Raw genomic sequence first — 14,261 nt, forward strand, 5'->3', positions numbered from 1 at the left:
ACAATAAGCGAAAGGATGATGGAGATTCACTCAAATGCCACACACAGCAGCAAGGTGAAATATTTTCTTGTACCCAGTGCAGGTGGTACATGACTTCGTCAGTGCGCCCAAAAAGAATTTAAATTCACAGATGTTGTATAATCAATATATTGGAAAAAAAAACGTTCCAGTGATGAGGAGTGGACTGAAAATTCTTAAGCAGAAACCAATTTGTTGCATAACCCTTATTCACTCAGATCACGAAAGCTTTATTGAACACTATAAAAAATAGAAAAGAAATCTTCTGCAGTACAGAAAAGTTGAATCGTGCCCTACCACTTGATAAGAAATCTCCATCTCTTTGAATTATATATTCAGTCAACCAATGCAATGCATAAGTGCAAGATAGTGGTACATATGATGGATAAAACGATTTATCTATCGTTTTGTCTTGGACATTCGAAGTAATGGTACGACGGCGATGGACGAATTAATGTAAAGACGGAATGGGTGCGCCTTACAGCCGGAGTTTTATTCGAAAAAAGTGCCTTTCGAATTTTAAACTGTTGTAAACAAATCTTATTTGGGATTCCCGATGCACCAATTGTCCTTAAGTCAAGTCGTAGAAAAAGTATTATCTCTAGCATTTACCCTTTTAAACACAACACAATTTCAGATTGAAGGTTGGACCTAGTTTCTGAAAACCTTGAAATCCTGAATAGTAACAAATTTTAGTGATTTTGAAAAATGAAATGAACTATTCCAATTCTAAGTCAAACACTTTCCAAAAATCTTGCCTGAAAAGGAGAGAGAACCTAATGCCGGCTTCATACTGGAGGTTTAGCCCAGTTTCCGAAGGTCTCAAAAATCTAAATAACAAGCAATTTTATTGATTTTTCAAAATCTAATGGATCATTTGCTCTTAATATCCAATTCTAAACAACAATTTCATAAAACATCGTGCCTGATAAAGAATTAGAGGAGTTAAGCCAGATGGCTAAGCCTTAGGTCTAAAGCCCATATAAGCCATATGACTGAACTTTTATGCCCTAGACACAATAACGACTTAAACCGAGAAACTGCTTAACGTAATTCTAATCAAAATAATGATTTAACTTAAATTCACATCAGATTCCCACGAATTAAGCCGTTTCTTGGTTTAAGTTGAGAAAAGGCTTACCCAGAAACTGACAGAAAAGTAATGTAATCATAATCATCTTATCGGCTTAAGTCGTAAGTGTATCCAGAATCTTAGGTCTGAAGTCCGTATAAGTCATAAATTTAGCTAGGTTTAAAATTCATAATTTTCTTTAATACACTGCAAATAAATATTAATAGAACCACTCAACAGTTCCAAAGTTTTACAAAATTAGTAATTTTGTTATACTTTTTACTGTGTAAATATAAGAAATAATTTGTAAAAAAGAATGTATTTTTTTAGGTCATAGAAATGGCGTGAAGCGACGCTAACTTGAAGAAAACGAATTAAAAAATCAGTTTTTTTCAACTGTGAAGAATTATTGTTTTTTACTTTTACTGATCAATGAATGATATACTTTTGAAATATTACGGCTAAAGAAAGAGATAAATTTCTTATGACGAAGTGTGTTAATATTGCATTAAATTTTTTAAACTAAAAGGGATTTTTTATTAATCAACTTATTAAGGGTTTTAAGGAGGTATAAGTATAATGCTACCGTATAATTTAGTGAAGACCAAATGGTTTTAACATATTGACTTATGGTTTTATAGTGAAACGTCAGGAATCAAATCAGGGAACAGCAAGGCCTTGTGTCCCCTTACCCTCTCTACTAGTCAAAACTAGAAAACTAGTCAGGAATTTTTGCAAAATTGAGCCCCCACAGTGTTCTCTACTCTTTTAGCACTTTTAATTAGCTCTATAAAAAATTATTGTCTTTTCAATTTTATTCAAGCTATTTTATGGCTTTTCTCAAAACACAATCTATTAGCTTTAGGTAAACGTCTTGACGCAATGCTAGAATTAAAAATCTATCGTTCATCTGAAAGATAAAAAAAACACACACAGAATGCAAATTTAAATTTAATAGATTCCGATTTATTAGGAATATCAAGTCTGATTCTTTTATATAAAATTATTTTATTAGTGCTTGAATAGACTACTCATGTATATTGTCAAATGTCTTCGAGTACTTATTGATAAGACAAATCAAACATATTTTCCCATGGGTTCTTATGCTGGGAACTTCCTAATCAGTCAGCCTTTTTATGGACTTTACTAATGGCATAAATGATTAGATACCTTGTTTGTTTATCATCAAATTCAATTACAGGCAATTTACACATATTCACAAGAGAAGTCAATTATGAAGACACTTTGTTTCAATATCGTAGTTGGATAAGATGTATGTGATAGACTTTGTAAATTATTAAATTTCCTTTTGATCTTATTTATCTACATTTTAGTGATTATACTGCAATTGTTTCAGCCGGAAAATGTTTAGTTTTGAAATTTTCCTGTTTGTATATTAAGGACAAAGTAAAAAATAAAACAGAAATTGATTTTACGAATGTATCTTTATTATTTGTTATGTAATACATTTAGTAGTGTAATGGTGTATGCACAATTATTTTTGTAGGCAAGTTTTGCGAACGGAGACTGTGGGAGAGCGTTAAAACTAGAACTAAAATTCGCTTAAGGTAGAATAGTCTAATTTAGAATCTGCTTTAATGGGAATTTATCACAAAACACAAAATTCTTCCTTAATAAACATGGTACTAATTTTTTATTTATGCATTTATGTCACCATCTTATTATTCGATTATTTGTGCTTCAGTTAAATCGAAAAACCATGCATGCAAAAAACACTTATTTGGAGCAGGTTCTGAAATAAACTGTTCTACCATACTGTCGTACTAATTGCAAAATAAAAGTAACTTACGGGAAACCGGGGCAGTTTAATACATGTGTGTAATTTTATGATAATGAATTAGGATTTAGCCTTTGAATGAATAGGGCATAGTTTAAATATTTATCAACAAAAGTTACAAAAAGTCGTGCTCTGTTAAACTGGCCCACACTTCCCTTATTATGTGTCAGTGTTTAAATTCTGGGAGCTTTAAAGCTTGGCAATTTTCCCTTAGAAATGTTGCAAAAATCATTATTTATTTAACTGAAAAGAAGATTGACATCTTTTTCACAACAGATTGATATTAAAATCGAAATGTTAAGTAGTTTCTTTTGTTGTTAAAATTTAGGTTTTAGGAAAGAGTGTAAAGTCAATGGAGGCACATGCCCTAGTTGCTACTCTCCCTTCGGTATGAAAAAGCAATTTGGCTCGATATTTACGCATTTTATCATTCAATGTAATATAATTTTTCTGATCATTCATCAAATAGTCAAATCGCAATTTTGAACTGATCAATTCAAAATCTCCTACTTGGTCCCCACATTTTGAGCCAGACATAGCATTAGACAACATATGCCATGGTCCAGAATCATCACCGACAAATTTATCACAATGTAGCGGTGTATGGTGTTCCTCAGGATTATCATTGCACTGACCAATTGAGTCTGTAGGGCACTGATACATGGTTGTCACGAGCTCTCTTTTTGATAGATCAATATATTTAACAGTGTATTTCCCATGAACTGTATCACAGAATCCAGATGAATCACATTCGTAGGAAACGCTCGTTAAATAGACTCCAACATCGTCTAAATTCACATCATCACAATTTTGGAAGTTGGTTATATTTATCCTCTAGAAGAAGAAGAAGGAAGCAATCTAATGAGCAACATCTGTATAAGTTTTGTGAAAACATTTGAGAGTTCAACTCACAAATGGTGCTTCCTGGCTTTTTGCAATTTTTGACACAAGTACAAATATTACGAGACATTCAATAACTATCCACTTCATGGTTTCTTTTAATGTTACACGAAAAACTTTCAAGAGACTGCCGCATATCAAAGTGATGCATCTTATTTAAATACGTTGGAAGAGATGCCAGGAGAAGTCGTGTGCATCTGAATTTCCTGCCATGATGCAAACTCATCAGTTAAAATATGTATCCCTAATAAATATTGATGAGGTAAAGTAATTTTATGCAATTAAAGAATTTGTGATGACAGACCACTGGGTAATTGCATGATTTGGAGGTTTATACGATGGAAAATATATATTTCAACACTCATCTAATTGGTGCGCGGAATGTCTTTTAACGTCTGGAAAACTTGGTAATGCACTTTAAGCTGTCGATCGATCAACAAGATTATCAGGCGTTAGCATTTGCTGTGCTGTGATTATCACCAGAGATGCCACAAGACACCTCAAATACATCAAGCTACTGGTATTTTTTCCAATTCTGATAAGAATGTTCAATGGTCTTTTTCTTCCTTTACAAATACCGTCATAGAAGGTATTCAGATACCAATATATGGGACAAACGCAATTGAAGAAATTCTAGATGGCTTCAAAATTTCGATTTTTCAAATATCACGCATGAATGTTTATCTGCTAGGTAACCCAGAATACCTCTGGATGAATAGTAATTTTGGCTTTTTGATAAAATTCCATAGCTTATCGCAATATCATGAACTGTAATAAAATAACGAAAATATTTAACAGACAAAAATAGAATTATGATATCATTAGGTAGTCCTAGTCAGCGTATGACACGAGGAAAAAAATGTTTTGTCATTATTGCTATGGAAATATTGGACAATACTCTGTTGTAAAAATAGTAATAATAATTCTAGTGCAACATCTTATAATCTAGACTTTCTCACAAGCTGACTGACAATTTTTATTAATTGTTGTTAATGCATATTCCAATACTTACTATGCTATTTCAGACTTTAAATTATAAAAACTGTAGCTTTGATTTGTCAGAAGAGAAGAGTCGGACTCGGCCCACAAAAAATAGTTTAAATATTCATTAATTGCATAATTATAGTTTCAGTTCAGCGAATTAAAAGCAATGAATTAAAGAGAGATTATATTTGTGCTATTAACTAAAACCATTTTTTGTGGGCCGAGTCTGACATTGCCTTCCTGCATAAATCGAAACAGAGCTCACGTACCTAATTGAAAGCCCAAAATAACATGAATATCATGCGTTAATGTGTAGCTTGATGATAGAATTATGATAGTATGTTTTATAAAGTTTGTTTGATGTGACTTGAACAAGTTTCGAACATTAAACACTTTATACTACATTAAAGATTTAGTGCTCTTCTACTTATCTAATCGCATTCTCTATAATATTTAAATTAGATTTTATTAGAAGTTATTCAATGATATTCTATTACAAAATATTGAAAAATGAGCACTTAATCATATTTAAAACCCAAAAGTATTTTTTTCTTTAATTTATGACTTCTCAATTATATTTTCAAGACGAGTTGGTATTTCCTGCCTAACACATTAAATTGAATTAAATTAAATACACTAAAAAAATGAAAAATGATATACAGCAGGGATACAAACTATGAAAAAAAGTTGTTTATATTACTTCGAGTAGGAGAATTGTGCCAAATTTCGCACGGCTTGCAATATCGGACACTTGTTATATTTCTAAAAATTCCGTCAAATTTATTTTGTTTTATTTTCTAAAGATAATACAAAAATGTAGCTTCTACGAGCAAGGTACTGTTGAAAAATTTCGGAACAGTTCCGCAAGGGCTAGTAACTTTAGACAACCTTTGTGTCCGATAATACACACGAAATAATAACTCTATTTTAACTAATTTTTAAATGTATTTAAAATTTTTTTAGAGTTAAGAAAGAGAATACTTAATTCCAAATAAGACGCATGAAAAGGTGGATACAAAAGATTTCAACATGCATTCAAACATTCGTAGTTACTAGGGGGAAGTGGGGCACCTTTAATTAGGGCAGCTTTGAAATTCGGCATATTTCTCCTATTTTTAAATAGAACTTTTACCGACTTCAGACTTAAGGATTAGCTATATCGCTTAATTGCTCTAATTTCTTATCAATCACAATTTTTTGGAAAAAATTTATTTAGAATTGGATTATTAAAGATGAATGATCTATTAGGTTTTCAAAAACCTTAAAATTGCTCGCTTTATAGAATTTTGAAACCTTCGAGAACGTCTAGTCTGAAGACCGCTTTACCTTTATCATGACCTAATTTTGGAATCAGTGGCGCAATAGGTAATAGGTGAATTGGGGCAGCTTTGAAATTGAGCTTTTTTCTCCTATTTTCGAATGGGATTGAGGCTTATCATGATGTAATTTAGCTTCGCAATTGGTTTGTTGAGCTAAATTATATCATAATAAGATCAAGTTTCATTTAAAAATAGGAGAAAAAAGCTCAATTTCAAAGCTGCCCCAATTCCAAGGTGCCTCACTTCCCCCTATATGGAGCATTTTTTTTAATTTTTATTACATTTGAAGAGTAAGAAAAAGAGATATTTGGGTTATCTGGGCATGATTACTTTTATGTAGGGGAATGTTGGCATGGTTCGCACAGAGTGAACCTTCGAAAAATACAAATTTTCTTTTTGTTTGCAAAGAGATAGTTCGTCATTTCTTAGCCAGAAGATAGATAATTTATTAAGTTCATGAAACGAGATGAGAAATGATAGGTCAGCTCCTTGCAAACAAAGAGAAAATTCGCATCGTTTGAAGGTTCACTCTATGCGAACCATGCCTACATTCCTCTAGTTGAAAAAATACTTCTAAAAAAATTAATGTAAAATCTATTAGTGTATACTAATTACTAATATTTCACAGTAATGCCCACCGCACAATAACTTTTGTTTGTAAACATGTTTTCAAAATTTCCCATGAGAATGAGCGGGACGACTAGATCTAGATCTCACTCACTCTCATTGAAATGTCAAAAACATGTTTGCAAAACAAAACTTATTGTGCGTTGTGCATAAGTCGAGACACAATATACGAGAAAACTTAGTTTTCATAATTGTTTTAATATGTTTTTTGGATCCACGAGATTTTTCTTTGATGAAAAATGAACTTGTTACTTCTGGGTTCACTGTTTTCCCGTTTTAATGATTTTAATGGTAATGCCCTACTCATTGAAAAATCTTATGGAAAAACGAGGTGTTTATAATATCATTTTTTGTTTATACTGCATTCTTTTTATTTTTCATAATTATTTTTTATTTTGAAAACATGTTTTTTAAACTATTAGTACTAACTTAAAGTGCCCTGTAGTTGGCCTTTTTCTCAACTCAGCCAGTGCTGTTATTTATTAAATTTACTTAGATTTGCTATAATATGGTCTGACCGGTCTAATATTATAAGGTCTATTATATTATACATAATGCAAATCAGTATAAATTTCATAGGAATTGACTATAATAAAACGTTAAAAAATTGGTTAAATAATTCCACTGGAACCGACAGACTTGAGGGCACTCTACCTTATAGAAAAGTCTCAAGATTCAAAATCATAGGAGAATAAGAGATTTTAAAACATTCTAAAATCAAGTAAATGAAAAATTAATTTCTGATTGAGCAAATTTTGATTCTTCTTAATCAAATATTTACGGTTCAGTAAAAGACGTTATTGGTCGATATGAAACAAAATTAAGCTGATTTTATTTTTATTTCCAAACAAAAACTGTTTTGTCTGATATAATTTGATCAATTATAATGAAATTCAGACGAAAGAAGCCGCCACTCAGAATTTCATTAGATTAATAATAATTCATTGTGGATTTTCTGACTATGATTGTTCATCCCATTTTCATGCATTCTTCCATAAATGTACCTCCAGACTTATAATTTTATGTAATTTTCCCATCGCCGGAAATCAAACGATAAAGTGACGAGTCATGGTAGAAAATTGGTCAAAAATTTATATTCCGAGAAATGCCATTTGGTTTACAGGGCTTTCAGTGGCATCAAGTATAGATTATTAGTAGCTTCGCCAGACGACGCGACGTAGTATAATCAATATAAATACAAAAAGTATATTTTTTGTCAATTATTTTTCGTAAAGTGATTCAATTATATCCAAAATAGATCCTTTTTGAGAAGGTAAAAGAAGTTAATCTTAGAATAAATGTTAGTAGCTGTATCAATGGTTTGAAAAAGGCAATTAAAAGTCCTTGGATGTAAATTGTGTGCAATATACAATCAATAAAGTGGGTTTTTTTTTATCTAAGAATAGAATGTTAGTAGAATGAATTTAAATAACTGGATTGGAGGCGCCAGCAATTTGCTAAAACAACAATTGATTTATTCGCATTACATGTTACTCCCGCAGTGAGAGTCTGAATTATTTGTTTACTGCGGATATATAATGATAATATTTTCCATGTAAAAATCACCAGAAGCTTCAGTGTTCCTTTATTTTTCTACCTTTGTTCCTTAACATTTTTTCTTCAACTGTTGTGTGTTTATTGTAAACAAACTTTTTGGATATTCTTTTTCCATCTTCTTACTCTATTTTCTCGCTGTGCATTTTACTGTTTGGAAGTTGAAAGAGGACGTTTCGGTAGCATTTTCAAATAGGATTTTCATGTGTATTAACCTGTAAACAGCTTGTGATCATATATTTGTCGGAGATTTGTTTGTTTCCACTACATCACATACAAATTTTAATTTTTTGTCCTATTTTTTCCTCCCAATTTTCATCTCCCTTTCACCGTCATGACTTTTAGGGCTAACTATCTCAAAAAAAAATTTTATCTTTCTGTAGATACAAGCGTAATGTCTTGTGTATTTTATGCTTTCAAGTATTTAATTTCGGATTTTTTTCCTCTCTTCGTCCCAAGAAAGTTATGACTCTCTATACTCACCCCATTACCTTTTTGGGATTTGTCTGTTTATTATAACACAAGAAGAAATAGCGAGACTCTTTATCTTCAACTATTTCTCTTTCGGTTAATTCTTACAATGGCGCTTAAATGTATAAATTTCTGTGTGTGGTTCGAGTTGTTGAGATTTTTTTTTCTCTTAAACGTGTATGAAAGTTTGGAGCCATCTTCTTCACCTCCCAGACAGTTTGTTTATACAACAATTCCGATTTGGGAGAAATTACATGGTGTTTCCATGAGTTAATCGCCAGAGGATATTGTTATAATTAGTAGTTCAAATGCTTGTGTGAAAATTCTCTGATCTTATGGATATTTTTCAATATGTAAACTACCAACGCCAAATTTATTGCGCAGTAGAAGAAAAACATTGACTGAAAATTAGTTTTAAACGTAAAATTACCTCCTGCTGCATATTTTACATAAAATCTTCTAATTCCCGCTATTTCTATAATTTTGTTTACTTAATATTGCGAAAATATGTAAAAGTGCAAACACATTAACAATATTGTTGCTGTAGCTTAGCATAACAATATAAATTTTTCTATTAAGAGGAAGTGGGGCACCTTCGAATTCGTGCAGATTTGAAATTGAGATTTTTTTCCTATTTTCAAATGAAATTGAGCCTTATCATAATGTAATTATAGCACGATAAGACCCGGTTTCATTTAAAAAATAGGAGAAAAAGCCCAATTTTAAAGCTGCCCTAATTCAAAGGTACCCCACTTCCCCCTATACACTTTATGTTGAACCGTTTATTATGAAAATTTTATCATCGAAATTGTATTATTATGCAATTATCAGTGATTTACATCAAAAAATAATTATAATGCCCAACGCACAATAACTTTTGTTTAGTAAACATGTTTTTGATATTTCAAGAAGAGTGAGTGAGATCTAGATCTAGTCATCTCGCTCACTCTCATAGAAATTTTGAAAACATGTTTACAAAACAAAAGATATTGTGCGCTGGACATAAAAAGAGAATATTTTAAAAAATCTATATCTAAAAGTAATTTTGCGATTAATTGTCATTTTGATAGAAAAAATAATAAAGTTTGCAATAATTTTAGCTGAGATTTTTTACAATCTCTTGAGGCTATCTTTAAAGGAGAGTAAACAATTCGTTTTTTGTTGTGATATTTTTCATTTAACCTTTTAAGAACGATAGCGACACCGGTGTCCCAAAATTCTTTTTCTACAATCTTTTAATGTTACATTCTACACTAAAAAGTCAGAAAAAGTATTTTTTCTGACCCCAATTTTTCACTCTCTCGTTAAAGGGTTAAGGCATTTTTGAGAATAAAATTTTAGAGTGGCGAAAAAGTGGTCAAAAATGGCAGAAGATGAAAAAAATTTGCTGTAAAATAGAATATAATCTTTATAAACGAAATCAAGAAAAAAACTAATTTAGTATATTATCAATAAGATTCTAACATTTTTATGCAAAAATTTGAGTTCCAGTCAAAAGGATAAAAAAAGATAAAACCATATTAAATTCACGTTTATCTTAAAATTACTAAAAGTCGTTAATCCATTGTATAAATAATAAAACCTTTATTACCTCACGTAAAGAAATTTTTGTAGTTTTATTTTATTTTGAATTTATGAATTTTGTTGTTTCTAAGTCGCGTGATAATTCGACAACCACTAGCATGATTTCTTTTCTTTTTTTCTCAAATTTGAAATATTATTTTTATAATATTCACGAAATCACGAAATCTCATGGTGTATTTTTTAACAATTTAATGTGATTTTAATCATTATTTTGCTTAGTTTCGTTTCACTAAAAAATATGTTATTTTTTGGGCGGCAAAATAATTAATTAATAATAATATCATATCTTCCGAAAAAAAAACAATTTGGATTTTCTCTAGAGCTTTTGACCCTTGGTTTATGTGTCTTTCTCCTCCTTCACTTTCTTGAAATAAAAGAATTAGAATTTGGGATTATGTTCGGAGTTTTCGACCCTTGGTATGGGCCTTCCACGTCTTTCTTTTATTTGAAGTAAAAGAATTTGGGTTTTCTTCAGAGCTTTCGACCCTTGGTACGGAGCTTCCTCAGCCTTTCTCCCAAAGAAGGCATAGTATATACCAAGAGACAACAGTTCTAGAGAACATCCTAATTCTTTTAGTTTTAGAAAACAACTAATAATATGTCTATTTTGAACACTGGAAGGTCTAAAAACAAAAATCTACACATTGTTTCAAAGTAATTCTAACTATAATACAGAATTTTAACTTATCTCACGTGCAAATTTATTTGTAAGATTGTAAATTAATGAGTGGCCATAAGTAGGGTACTAACATCTTAAAGCGACTCTTTCATTTTATTTATAATGGTATAGATAATTTAATAAGTCAGATAAGTCAAACCTCTTTGTTATACCTTTGAGACTGGCCTTCAAAGATGGTATAGACTAGTTTATGTGACATTAGACAGTTTTTATTAGATATTTTCAAAGTGGCCACAAGTGGTTCTAAGATTTGGATGAATTCACCTTATATGTTCCACCTTTCTCACTTTAATTTTCTCCTTCGTTTAGCATGATAAAATTGTTACAACTAGCACAACTGAATATTATAATTTTTCATCTTGATGGTATACTTTTATGAATGCAGTTCTTCAGCATACAATTGTCGGCAATCTGCGAACAATCTTATACTGGTTGAAGGGTTAAATGAAGAAGGGAGAGATAAAGAGGCCAGAGAAGGTCCATGTCTTATGTAAATTATAAAAAGCCATGTGGATTTTTTTTAACCTCTCATTACACTAAAATGCTGCCTCTGTGAAATTTTTCCACATTAAATCCGGCATTGGCAGAAGGATTGTCTCTTGTGAGACATCGAGGAAGACGATCAAAAGGAGAATCAAGACAATGACGAAGAGTGGGTAGAAGGCAGACAACAATGAAATAAAATTACATGAAATGAAAACATTGCTCCACTGTATAAAATGTGCAAGAGGAGTGTGTTGGTAATGATGAAAACACTTTTCATCGGGAATGCAGCAGAAGATTTTATACTTGCAGAAACTGTGACATCAACTAAATCGTGCATATAAATTCTGGATAAGAGGTGTGCAATTGGGACTTTATTATGGTTTTCTTTATGCCTTCATTTTATGGCAATCTTCATTGCAATTGTGGTCTTCAGTATTTGTCACAAATTTTGAAATTGATTGCCCCTTTTTCGCATTAACTGTCCAGGAATTTGCTTTTGTGAAAGGTTCTCTTTTTCTTCAATCTCAGCCTTTTCCATGTCATCTTCCTACTGGCACATTTCGTCACACAATGCAAAACCTCTATGGCTTGTGCTGGATATAAATAGAAAAGAAGAACCATAATACACGATTTTACACAAGCTTGAGAAAATATATATGTACATTGTTCTCTGATAAATGATTCATTTAGTTTAGAGATTTCTTATCAAAATTTTCTCTTTGTTTTCACATTCTTTATATAAACACAATATATAAATAAACATAATCCATTGATTACGAAACCTGTATAATATTAGGCAAATATAAATGTATATATATATACACCGAGAAAAATTTTATGGGTAGTATTAATGTTTTTCTGGGTAAAATCAAAAAAATATATTTTTTTCGTCAGCCAATGGTGAAATACATTTGTTTCTAATGTTTTATTTGATTTGAATACAGACGACTTTTACTTCAAATATTTTTGCATTTGATCTGAAAGGCAGTAATCATAGCCACAACAAATATATTTGTATTTATTTTGAATGGCACTGTATTTGAAAAGAAAACATGTCTTTTAAATCAAATACATTTGCACTTTATTTCTAAAGTGGATTTTAAACACTTTCATGGGTAGAATCAAAAATTTCTGGGTAACACTACCATAGTTTCAATAGTAGAAATATTTGTTTCAACCACGATTTACCATTAATTTAAATACACAATGGATAAAATTAAAAATTTCCTTGGTATATTTAAATGTTCTTTACCATAGATTCAATGGCAAATATGTTTGCTTTGATATTCCTCCACATTAAATCAAATAATATTCTCGGGTAGATATAACAGTACCAGGGTATATTTAAAAAACTCTTGCTATGATTTCAAAAATAAATTTATTTGACATAAATAATGTGTATTCACAATAAAATTGTATTACATTAATTTCTATGGGGTGTTGCACAACTTTCTAGTAGTTTCGTGAAGTCTTCTTCTCAGCTTTTGGATGTATGCTCTTCTGCTTTCTCCCAATTGTGTTTACCAGTTTCAGAAGAAGTAAGATACTTCAAAAGACTGATTGTCTTTTGCCCCGTAAAGATAAACGATGACATAATGAAATCTGAAAGACAGAAAATAAAATTAAATTGAATTAAAAATCTGAATCTATATGGTATCTATTGAAATAGCGGAAATAGCTATTGAAAATAGAGTGGTGGAAGTAATTATAGTCCTATCCCATAATCTTTAAAAGAACCCAACAATAAGTCTCGAAAAAACTTATACGTATAATATGATGTCCTTTTATGTTAATCATAAAAAATTTAATTTTGATTATAGAATCTTGTTTTCTCAAAACTTTAGTAGAATTTCGTTTTTTATTCTGGTGATAATTATAATTCCAGGTAATAATTGTAGGGCTACAGTATTTATTTTTCACCAATGGCGGTTAATAATTTTTAATAATTCAATGTAACTTACTTGATCAGTGGTAGTGCTCCTCGTCTACTTTTATTACAGCGCTCACTTTTCTAAGTTGTGTTTTGCAGATTTACGTCCTTTACTGTTTGCTCTGAGTTCTGCTGCTATCTGCGAATCACTTTTCCAATTCCATGGAAAAGACAATGATTGTCCTTTTCCCAGTGAACGGTTCAACGGTTACCACGATTGATAAAAGAAAGAATAAAAATAAAAATGAAATTAAAAACTTTTCCAGTATGATATTTTCCAAAGCGATAATTGAAAATACATATTCAACATAAATAAGTTGATATAATTAACATTTTTATAATAAAAAAATTATGCGAGGTCCAATATTTCTTTGTAAAGATCAATGCTAACTTTCACAGATTATGTAATTCTTATTGCATTACAAAAAAAATCAATTTTCTTACCTTGATACTATTTAGGTCTCTCCTAGATGGAATTTTTGAAGAAAAGTAGTTCGATAAAACAGATATGGTGATAATTTTCCAGCTTCTGCTCACGGACGTTTCCAATCAACAATGACTTGCAATCAGGATGATCGATTGAACTTGAAAAATATTGAAAATTACAAATCGTTAGTAAAGTATTAAATAATAAAAAATTCTTACGACGAATTTTAAATTTAAATAAAATAATAAAAAGTTTGACATTCCATTTTAGCTTAAAAGAAGAAATAAATTTAATTTAATTTACCGAATATGGTTTATACTTTTCTGGCAAACATTTTTTTACTTACCCAATCTAACGATTTCCAACACTTTATCAAATTTCTTTGTCGATCACTTGATGATTTTTGCAGCTT

At 30.7% G+C, this 14,261-nt stretch overlaps 2 protein-coding genes and 1 long non-coding RNA gene across 3 annotated transcripts in view; all 3 read right to left on the minus strand.

Annotated features, from left to right (window-relative positions):
- The window catches only part of LOC129804117 (uncharacterized), a 62,674-nt gene that overhangs the window by 23,398 nt on the left and 25,015 nt on the right, over nucleotides 1–14,261 (minus strand). The window lies entirely within an intron of this gene.
- LOC129804143 (uncharacterized) lies at nucleotides 2,517–3,936 on the minus strand. Its single transcript, XM_055851227.1, has 2 exons — nucleotides 3,801–3,936; nucleotides 2,517–3,722 (listed from the first exon to the last, which is right to left on the minus strand). Exons 1-2 carry the CDS (start codon nucleotides 3,876–3,878, stop codon nucleotides 3,213–3,215), a joined length of 588 nt encoding a protein of 195 aa, XP_055707202.1. The 5' UTR covers nucleotides 3,879–3,936; the 3' UTR covers nucleotides 2,517–3,212.
- LOC129804155 (uncharacterized) lies at nucleotides 13,031–14,257 on the minus strand. Its single transcript, XR_008751941.1, has 4 exons — nucleotides 14,196–14,257; nucleotides 13,867–14,006; nucleotides 13,454–13,605; nucleotides 13,031–13,094 (listed from the first exon to the last, which is right to left on the minus strand). It is a non-coding gene; the product is annotated as an uncharacterized LOC129804155 (long non-coding RNA).

Source organism: Phlebotomus papatasi, chromosome 2 (assembly GCF_024763615.1).
Source record: "Phlebotomus papatasi isolate M1 chromosome 2, Ppap_2.1, whole genome shotgun sequence".
NCBI classification, from domain to species: domain Eukaryota; kingdom Metazoa; phylum Arthropoda; class Insecta; order Diptera; family Psychodidae; genus Phlebotomus; species Phlebotomus papatasi.